The following is an 11,032-nucleotide window of genomic DNA, read 5'->3' as shown; positions in this document are numbered from 1 at the left end:
GAAAAAAGTTTTGTTATTAATAAAGCAATTAAATTATGTTTAAATTAAACACGATATAACTAGTCATCGGTTGTGAATTTTATTATTTCTCCCCTTGCCTTTGCCAAAATTACCAAAAATACACTTCTCTAGAGAAGCAAAAATAAAAATTCTTTTACATGGCCGACAAATAGCGGCTATATGATTGAAATTACGTATTAGGCATTACATTTGGATGATATGATTACATTAATGAGTTGTTTTATTCTGAACGTACACACGTGCTGGTTGAGCGAGGGGGTATCGAGGGGTGAGGGGGAGCGCTACAGCAGTCTACATGCAGACCAACTGAGTGGTGTGGGATGTAGAGTTTCACACCCTCTACAATAACATATCCTCAAGTGGGGTGTGAACCGCCCCCTTAACCATAATTACCCCCGATCGATTTATTATGCTTTTTCTCCTTTCCTAGTGAAGAGGAATGTGTCTTAATTTATGTGTTAAAATTCTGCATACATTATGCATGTTTTTTCTGGAGCGATATGCTAGTTTAGATGTGCATTTAAATATCAAATTGTGAATGTGCTTTTCAGCATGTAACTGTGTGTATAGCTCCAAATATATAGGAATGAATGATGAGTGGACTGGAATTAGCAACATTTCACTTTTTGCTTTAACTGTCATGTAAAGATTTTTTTGGGACAATTTAATATATACTGGGTTTCATTATAATTAAAGAATGAAATTTATAACTTGAGTCATTAGTTTTAGGTTACCATTTGTTAAAAATTACATTAACAAGTTTACAAATAGCTGAAGTAATCAATAAGTACTTTTAACCTACTACAACTTGAAAATGTAGCAATTTAAAAACATTATTTTGTGCTTATAAAATGAAAAACTAAACACCACCTTACTTTAACAAAGGCATTTTATTTTTCCTTCAATAGTTGTTCGGAAATATGCAGATGCCACAGCCACATACATGAATAATCTTCATCCATACAACCTACAATGATATTTAAACAATAGGTAATTAAAAAGTAAGAACTGTAAAGAACTTACAACACAGAATATTTGACAATCATTTTCAAAATTTTCTGTAACATCTGTATACAGCTTAAGAAAATAATACACATAAAAAAAAAGTTTTCAAAATTATATACAGCATAAACAAAAAAAAAAAATTCTTACAAGCTCTGATGGATACACGTGTGTCTACTCACACAGAAAAGACACAGGAGACACAGAATAATACACATTTGTATACATAGGTTTGAACACAAACTAAAAATAACCCAAATAACTTAACAACAATAAGTATACATATACATACACGAAAACCAAAAATTTTAACATAGAATCATTCATAAAACCATATTGCTCTCATATATGATGGAAGGTGCGATGATGAAAAAAATTAATTTTACCAACAATACTTAACAAACGTGTTTCCGAAAACCAATCAAACTACCAGACCTGTTGTTCTCCCGCGGGTTGTGCCCATACTGGCTCACTGCCAGCCATCTAACTGACATTCCAGCGGAACATTTTAATAAAGGTTCACTAATTTAAACTGAAAATGGATGAAACAGGAGTGTCCACAGTGGTCACTTGGCATGAGCGCTCGCGAGCAAGACCGCACGTCAGGTGAGGCCTCGCATGAGCTGTAGTCTCACCGGAGCTTCAGCCAGCACTGCAACCAGCACCAGCGCCCGCTGGCCACACCACTGTGGCTTTATACCTCTGGCACACAAATATTTCAATTAATAAAATAATGTATTTTTTGGTTGATCACTATTTTGGAATTTTCCAAGTAATACTTCTTTAGGTGCGTCATGAAAAAATGATAATGAATTTTGACATTGCGCATGCACTATGCAAATAAATGTTTCACAGGATGAATAAAAGGCAGTTACAAAAAAAAGCATGATGGACCCACGTTTTGCAGCACAAACCTATACACATATATCCCAATTTGGAAACATGGGGGACTCAACAATCATATGGGTGTGCGAAATGAAAATTTTTAGTAGCAAAACTATTCTCAAATACAAATTGCCAAGATAAGTATCCATAAAAAGGAATAAACTTTAAAAATACATTAGAAATTTAAAATTATTGTAATATTACACATAATCTCATTCAACTACTGCTGTGATACAGTAGAATAGTGACAAAGCGTGCGTGTACAATAATATTGCAGATATTTTTGATTTGGTTCAAATCCAGTCACCGGAATTTTTTCTTTCATATACAAATTGTACTTTAAGCAAAAATTATATTTCTTCCTGTATTTAAATGCTGTAATAACTTTTAATACATAGCTCGTTTGTTGGTTCAGTTATTTCGTACTATATTGCCTAAAAAAATATCAGCACAACCATTACTGAACACACCTAGTTCGTAAGTAAATAATTTTCCATACATTACTCACGGACAAAATTTATATGAACACGCCTAAGTTAAATGGAAAAGCGAGCTGGTTTTATTTCACTAAAAATTTAAGAATGATGGGCATTACTATTACGTTAAAATTTATGCTTGTTCTTTTGTCTCAGTTGGTAAGATAATTTTTTTATATTTTCTCTAACTAGTATAATAAGTAAAAAATTAAACAAAATTAAAAAAAAAAGGTAGCATCTTGAACTCAAGTAACGTAAAAATTATATCATAAAAAAAAAACCTGCATGAAATCAGACCCAATTTGCATTATATATGTGTTTATATATATATATATATATATATATATATATATATATATATATATATATATATATATAAAAATAAAGTAACTTTATAAATGTGTACTTTCATTTTGTTGGTAAACTCTGCAGCCCAATTTCACGCTCCCTAACTTTAAATTTGCTCTGCAAGTGTGTTTATGCATCATTCTCAGAAATAGGAGTGTTCAGTAAATGCATTTCAGAATTTATTTTTGTTTGTATCACTGGAGCGAGAGCACATTCATAGGGCGAGCAGCAGGGGTGTCACACACTTCACACGTTGTCTTAAGTCGGTAATATTTCATTGCTTAAAGTCGTGGATCAACAAATGTTGCAGCAAAAATGCATAGGTACATTTAAAACCACTATTGTCAATCTCCCAACTAACATGTCATTTGAAATACCAGGATAATACATAACAGTGGCAGAAAACAAAGTAAAGCAAAGTAATGCAAAGGAAAGGAGATGGTGTTATTTGTTTACTATCATTTCATCACATTCCACAGGTTTCATCAAGGTGACATAACACTAACTATATTTTAGTATTAGAAAAGAATTTTCCAAGAGTTTCCAAATAGAATTTCAGTTGACTTTATTCACCAAAGGCACTTGACATTCCCGTCGCTGCAACGATGGAGCCCACGGCCTTGAGAACGGCTGGTCTCTGCTCGCGGACGTGGCCTGAGCAACATCGAGCGTCCTTCGACTCGGCTGAGATTTGCCACCAGTGCATTAACTCGCTTAGCTTTTTGTTTAGTTTGCAGTGTGGTCCTGAGAGAAAGTCGTCAATATCCCATATAAATTTCATATATTTTTTTTTTTACACTGCATACTTTAAAATTGTCAAAATATACTTTTTTTGTTATGCTGTCTTTGCACATTATATGAATCAATCAATTTTCCTATATTCTTTAATGGGTAGGTTCACTAGTGATGTACCAATATCATAGTTTTGACAAAACATTAAAGAGACTCATACCTTGGACAGATGGGCGATGCAGCTAGCAACATTGTTACTGGACTGATGACTGGTTCCAAACAGTTTCATAAAAACATTGACATCGTCCGGGGCTCTGCCCAGCTGAGTCCTCACCCCCTCCTCACCCTTCAACCCCCCACCAGCGACGCGTGTGTGCGGGCAGAGTTGGTGCTCTCTAAATGGTACATGAATATTGTAAACCTTTTCTTTTGTTTACCCAGAGTGTACATGTGTTCAGGTTCCCTTATACAATGTAAGATTATATACAATGGACCTGGACTTTCCAAAGGCAAACACATTGTAATATTTTATTTTGAAATTTTTATATGTAAAATTATTATACCTTCTTGTGGTGAAAATGTTTTTACTGTAAATTTAAATGTAACAATTGATTAAACTTAGATACATTAATGACACGAACTGGAATGAATAACGGTTTCCGCAGTTCTGGCGTGAGGGTGCTGATGTCTGTCCCCGCCCCCAGGTGAGACGCGCTCCACACTTTACTGATATTACCTCGGGGGCACGTCTGCTTTAATAATCTAAATAGTAATCGGCATAGCAGAACTCGGACATGATCGCGAACTAGTTTGCCAGGCCACGCGGAGGCCGTCGCCTCACCTGAACCAAACGTGCCGTGCCGTGCCGTGCCGTTAGGCATTTTAACCGCTTCACTTGCCTGTAATTTCTGTACGAGGCGTATGTGGTGCTGTGGCACGTAATACGTCTTGTGCCTGGACTTGGTCATCCACGTGTGTAACAGCTGCTGTTGCTTCGCCCCACACAGCCTGACGCGACTGCTCACCCCCACACCCCTCCAAGGTTCTCCCGGTGACAGCGTTACTGCACTGGACAGCGAGCCAGGACCAGAGAAGAGGTAGCCCATACTAACAGTTGTCTCTCTCAGCAGGCCAAGATGGCACACGCAAGGACGGAGCAGAGAGAAGCCAGCCAATATGGAAATATTTACAGGTGTTGCATTAATTACTGCAAGTAATAAGGGTTCTGTGTACGCCAGAGTACGTTTTTGAACATTTAAGGTAATGTCATGTCTTCACATCCTTACTGAATCTATTAGAGGTCATGGCTGTGGCACAAGTCACTGTGTGCTAGCATCTCCTGGCTGTTTGTGCTGTTTTAACGTTTCTCTTCCTCCATGTTCTCAGGCCTGCCTCCGACAGCAGACTGCTTAGTTAATGTATATTCACCCAGTGAGGGGTGTTTCAAGTCCACGCAATTGTCTTGTTCAGCATGAGGGTAACACCGTCCTCACCTTAACCGATCGTGCAGCGAGACGTTTTATCTGTTATAACTCATTGTGTACTGTTTAATGACTGTAAAAAAAATGCTATTAAATATGTTCATGCCCACTTTACATCTATATTCTTGGGCACCTGTTAGCTTTCCACAGGCAACAGGCATGCGGGGCACATTCTACTTGTGTGTTACATGTGCCTCGCGCTGAGAAGGGCCAGGTTAAGGTAACTGACAGTAACTACACTAAGAAGGGCCAGTTTTCTAGCGGGATACATTTCAGTTTCTACATTTTTACACTTGGTACTCACATTAAAAGTATACTGACGTTCAATAATCGAGCAAACTTGCTCATCCGGGTTTGCATGGTCCCTCATATGGCATGTAAAAGATATTTACCAAACAAATGAAAGATGGTTAGAGAGAATATGTCTACTAAGCAAAACACGTGAAGCCTTGGAATTATGCTTCTGTTGCTTCAAAGGCAACCCATTTGCTTGTTATAAAATCAAAACATTAGGATTGCAACATAATTATGTGCTAAAATATTGTGACTTTATCCACTTTCAAGATAATAATTACATATTACAATGATGTATGCAACTGACCAAGACCCACGAGCGGCTGACAGTCCTACGACATAAAGAAGAATAGAAGATCACCAATATATTGTACTTCCGAAATAGCTTAAATATTAACTCTTATGTAATGATAAACATGTATACATTTATAACTTCCCCTCTGTATCCAGTGCTTGTGCTTTGACTCACACAGCAGAGCTCCTGCACTTAGCAAACAGGCACATGTCCGAGATCAGCGATCTCCAGCCGTCTTCTGCCTACTCCTAACTACAAGTTTAAAAAAGGTATTCTGTAAGTCCTTTTTGGTAAATCCACAAAACAAAATAAACAAAATACACAACAATAATGTGATGGGAATAAACTAATATGTAGTTCACGTCTCCAGAAACCAGAAAAAATAAATTATATTTTTCCACCTTTAAATACTTATTATTTGGAAGGAATCAAACTAAAATGACAAGCAAAGAACGTGTCTTCAGATTTACCACACACACAAATGAATAAAGCCATCAAAAACAATAACCATAAAGCAAACAATTCAAAGCAGTTCTATTCACTACTGATTAATTAAGTTTTGTCTTTCATACAGCTGCTGTCCTTAGCTTTTACGCTGTGGAATTAAAATCACTTTTGGTGTTTTCAACAACAATAATTTACAAAATATAGTCCTCTGTTTTGTTATAAGGCAATGTATTGAGTACACACAGTATGAAGACAGAACATTCAGTCTGAGAGGTCCTGAAGTTCCTACATTGAATAACACACATAGGAACAACTGCATGAAACTGGTGTTGGATTGTAATTACCAAAAGAAAAAATGACCTCAATTTTAAGACCAAACCATTAGTACGAACGCACAGCAAATAAAAATACTTCTCACATGAAAAAGCAACCGGTTAGTACACTATCCACACATCTCTTCAGTATCAAACATTCACGCCAATAAAACTGATCCACGGGTGTAGCAAACAACAAAGTCTTGGACTGAGGTATATGGTGCATCCATGCTACTAGAGACAAATGCTGCGAAGAAACGACACAAATTAGGCCTGGTTCGGACAATGTTCCTTGTTCCAAGACGAGGTGTAGCTAGAGATATGTGTTCGGAGGCACGTGGCGAGGTTCAGACCCGGGACTCCATGACGGGGCTGGCATCGGCCGGCACTGCGGGGTCCTGCAACAGATGCATCTCTGTCGTGGCCTCCATCACCTTCAGTCGCAACTGTGTGACGACCCAGGTTACTGCCCTACTCGTTACACAGTTCGTCAAATGACAGTGCTATAGTTAGCTTTTTCAATATCACATAATTACCAGCTATTCATCCCATCTGTGAAGCATTCGCATGTTTTATCAACATTATTTACTTTGTTTCATGCTTTTTACAGTTTTTCTCACAATTTCCTTGCTTTAAGGAGAATAAGCCACTTGAAGTTATTTTTACTTGTTTGTTTATCCGTGTAATTACTTTGTAATTGTTTACACGTTTTTAAGTACTACTTGCAATTTTTTATTTATTTGTAGATGTGTAAATATATTTTCTCTTGTACTTTTTTTCAGTCATGGTTCTTTGACTGAAAAAAGAGCTGATGCAATATTTCACCAGGCACGTGAGAATTAGAGAGACAGAGTTCTGGAATGGTGAGAAAAGGACTCCGGAATTCGTCGGAGTGCTGTTGCCATGTGCCATGATATTTTCCCAAGTATTTATGTGATTGGTTGAAACTAAAGTTAAATTGCATGAGTAGAGACCCCGAAAAATGGTGAAGCGCGAAATTCACGAAATAACGCGAAAATTTGATACTTGAAACGAATTTTGCGACTTTCCTATGATTTCGACATATTCGCGAAATTCACGCATTTTCACGCGAAATCCACGCTTTTTCACACAAAATAATGTCCTTATGTCGCAAGTTCTATTTATTTACGCCATCATAAACATAGGCGTGAAATAAACAGAGACTGAAAGACTAGTGCCGTGATATCTTCGTTTTGACACGTTACTGAAATCCACGTATTTTTATTACTCTGTTTACAAGCAGTAAATATTGCCATCGCAAATGAAAACAAAGTGTAACAAATATCAACAATCGATATGTGCGCACTACCAACATAACAAAATTGACTGTCCACAGTTTTCGTGTTTTGAATAATGGTCGTTTCTGCCGCAAGGCGCACTGGTGTCGATTTTTCTAACCTAATTTAATCGCATGGAGCTAAGATGGCAGTCTTTTTTTCGTGCACATATCTATGAGTGTTTACAAATACCGTCCACATTTTGTAAGTTTAGTGATACAATTGAAATTATGGCTAAGATGCCGAAAACTTCGACAATGTTTGATCGCGAAAGAGAGATGAAATCGGATGGATTTTATATTTTTGATCAGCGGGACAAAATTATGATGTGCAAGTTCTGCAACGTGCGGGTTGATTGGACACACAAAGACACGTGCAAAAAGCACGTGGGAAATGACACACAAAACAAAACAGAAAAGACAATTATTTTGTCAAGAAAATTCTACTGTGACTAAACAACTCACGATAGGTGACAGCGTAAATAAAGCAAACAAGCTTGAAAGTGCAGAAAACAAGAATTTGTTTCTGATTTTGTTAATATGATGCTGTAGGTTAACATTCCTTTGAAAAAGCTGATCATCCAGCTATGAGGGAATGGTTTAACACCCATGTTGAAGGTTAGCCTTATTTATTTAGAAATGTTTTCCCCCTCTAATAAAAGTTCATAAGCATATGTAGGCCTACAATATTATCAATTAACTTACCTTTAGGCCCAACTTACCTTCACTTCAAATAAATATGCAAGTACCTCAGATTAACAAACACACAAATAGGATGGATTGCATTGTGAAATGGTGAGCACACCACAAGATATTTTTGACTGACTGATTGATTGATGGTTTGACTCTGTAATCCAGCAGTAATCTTGAAAAGGTTAGGTTAGGTTTGGCTTAGAATTGTTTTGAGTAAATTAGCCCATTAATATTTTCAGCAATAACCTTATAATTCTACCTATTTATAAGTATGTATATTGTAAGTTATGTATACATTTTAGGTGCAGGGGATTTGCCATCAGCCAACACTCTTGGAGAAACTTATGTCCCAAAAATTGGCCAGGCAAATAAGGAAGTAGTAAGGCACGCTGTAGAAGACAAACAGATTGTATTCTTGTGTGATGAAACGACAGACAAAGTGGGCCGATGTAAGGCAGAGTCTGCTACTTTCTAGTGTCTATCCGCTATGAGGTTTTTTTTACACCGCCAATGGCATAATTTTTTCACCTTTTTTGGGGTCTCTACCGATTGCTTATTTTTACACCGATTCTTTGCACCGCTTTTGTCATTTTTTTACACCGAAATGAGCCAGTTTTATTTACCATTTTCTGGGGTCCCTACGCATGAGCACCCTTTGTTCCTCCAGGACAGAGGACAGTCGTGTCGTTCAGTCAGCGATTGTTCGACGTACAGAGTAGGTCGCGTATTGGGCGGGGGCTCACAAATAACGTATTAATGGAGTCGAAAAGTAAATTTCGCGGTTGTGGTCTGGTCGCTACCACGTATAATCCACTTTTTTTTGTTTTTTGGAACTTTATTTATAATTGAGTGACCACAGTCGTGAGTACAGGCCTGCAGCAACGCCATTGTTCCGAGGACTCAGGCCTTCAGTTTGTACCGTGAGTTCTTGTGTAACCAAGGAATTTAACTGCAAACAGAATTTAAACACAGACCCCAAACAGTGCTTTGCCAATAAAACCAACAGAATAGAATTAAAAACACAGAATGTTTTACAAATGAAATCAATAAAATGCAATGATGAACAATAGAAAACCACGGACTGCTACGGAGTGCTTTCCTACAGAAACCAATAGAACAAAATAGAAGTTATGTAATTACAACTGAATACAACAAAATGCTTTATAACAGAAATAAAAAAAAATAATACAATGAAAAACACTATATTACAACACAATACAAATGGAAGCAATAGAAAACAACAGACATAATACACTAAAATAGAGGAAAAGAATTGATTAGAATTGATAAAATTAATAAAATATTTATGACATATGAAAACATAATAATAAAAGTTAACTCACATAAACCTAACAAAATATAAATAAATGGGACATCAAACCTCGTTCTTGTCACTGTCAGAGTCAGTAGAAACTACATACAATCCTAAGATGTTGGATTCACGGCTCCTAGCCTTCACCAGCATCACTGAGGACTCACAGCCCAGAGAGGAAAACCTGTCACCCGCCAGCACCGGAATAACGACTGCGAAGGAAACGAACCCAGTGCCCTGAAGATGCAGTCTCGTCGTCGGAATGGCGGTCCAGCTCTGCAGCATCCGTCTCCGTGGCAACGGAGCGCTTGGCCGGCTGCAGCGTGGAGTAGGCGGGGCGGCCTCGCGGAAACTGCTTCTTCTCGTCGGCTGCACAGAGGACGCCTTGCACTTCACTTGCCCCCGCCAGTGTGCAGTCCAACCACTATCATACTGCTCAGAGCCATTACTACAATATAACATTATCCTTATAACTTATTATGTGTGTGTATGTAGCAGAAATCTGGAAGTAAAAAATATATATGTATGTAATAACAAGCCTACTTTCTGCAAAACTAATGTTTTTAAGTACTGTGAAAGGTTATATATTTCAACCATTTAATGAGTTTGAAACTTAAAACATGTCATTCCATAAGCACTAGATAAATTACATAATTTAATAGGTGATACTCATCACTGAAGGGTTTTGCTCCGTATCAGAGACAATCCAGGCTCTAACATAGTCCACTCCAGCATATAAGCCACTTTCGACTAGCATCTATCAAAAACGAATACAGAAATTTCTAAGAATATATTTCAATTACTTATCCTCAACTACAGAAATAAAATAATTAAAAAAAGAGGTAAAAATAATTCACTGTAAAACACTTATCACAATTTAGTCAAAGTTATTTAAGGGCTATCAAAAGCAAAAATTATTACTTTACTACCTGAATCTATCACAACAAAATCAACACTGACATGATGAAAAAAACTGTTTCTACAGTAAATTTTGTTTTATCTCCTTAAAATTTTCAAGCGTTATTACAATTTGTGAAATTTTATACAAATATTTTGGAATAAAACACACATTTGCAAATCAAATTCTTTGATTCCAGGTGTGCCGATAATTGGTAAAATCTTGGGGAGGCTCTTGACTAAATATTTCCAACATTCCTCTAATTTTTCTATCTTAATTTAATGTTAACCTTGAGCCATTTTTTAAATGAAATTTTTTGGTAGGCACTTGGCTGAGAGCGTCAGAGCGAGGACACAGCCACAGAGCAGCTCGGCTCTGGTGCTCAGCGCTCAAGGCACACACTGTCCGATCACGTCGAGTCTCCTGTGAGCCTCAGCCTGTCTGCACGCTACGCTCTGCTCTGGAGCACACTTTATCTAGTTATTTATTAATACATTCATTAAGCGCCGGCCAACAGTCTAGTCCAAAATACGCTGG

At 37.2% G+C, this 11,032-nt stretch overlaps 1 protein-coding gene across 2 annotated transcripts in view; it reads right to left on the bottom strand.

Moving 5' to 3' along the window:
• Positions 1–892: 892 nt before the first annotated feature.
• The window catches only part of LOC134535433 (ubiquitin carboxyl-terminal hydrolase 31), a 42,507-nt gene continuing 32,367 nt past the window's right edge, over positions 893–11,032 (bottom strand). For both annotated transcript variants that reach the window (XM_063374525.1, XM_063374526.1), the window contains exons 11-12: positions 9,827–9,966; positions 893–6,693 (exon numbers count right to left, since the gene is read on the bottom strand). In XM_063374525.1, coding sequence (XP_063230595.1) covers positions 6,643–6,693; positions 9,827–9,966 — 191 coding nt within the window. In that variant the 3' untranslated portion in view covers positions 893–6,642. The remainder of the gene's footprint in view (positions 6,694–9,826; positions 9,967–11,032) is intronic.

The sequence above is a fragment of the Bacillus rossius genome, chromosome 8 (assembly GCF_032445375.1).
Source record: "Bacillus rossius redtenbacheri isolate Brsri chromosome 8, Brsri_v3, whole genome shotgun sequence".
Taxonomy (NCBI): Eukaryota; Metazoa; Arthropoda; class Insecta; order Phasmatodea; family Bacillidae; genus Bacillus; species Bacillus rossius.
Note: the sequence above shows the minus strand (reverse complement) of the source record. Positions and strands in the feature narration are given on the sequence as shown.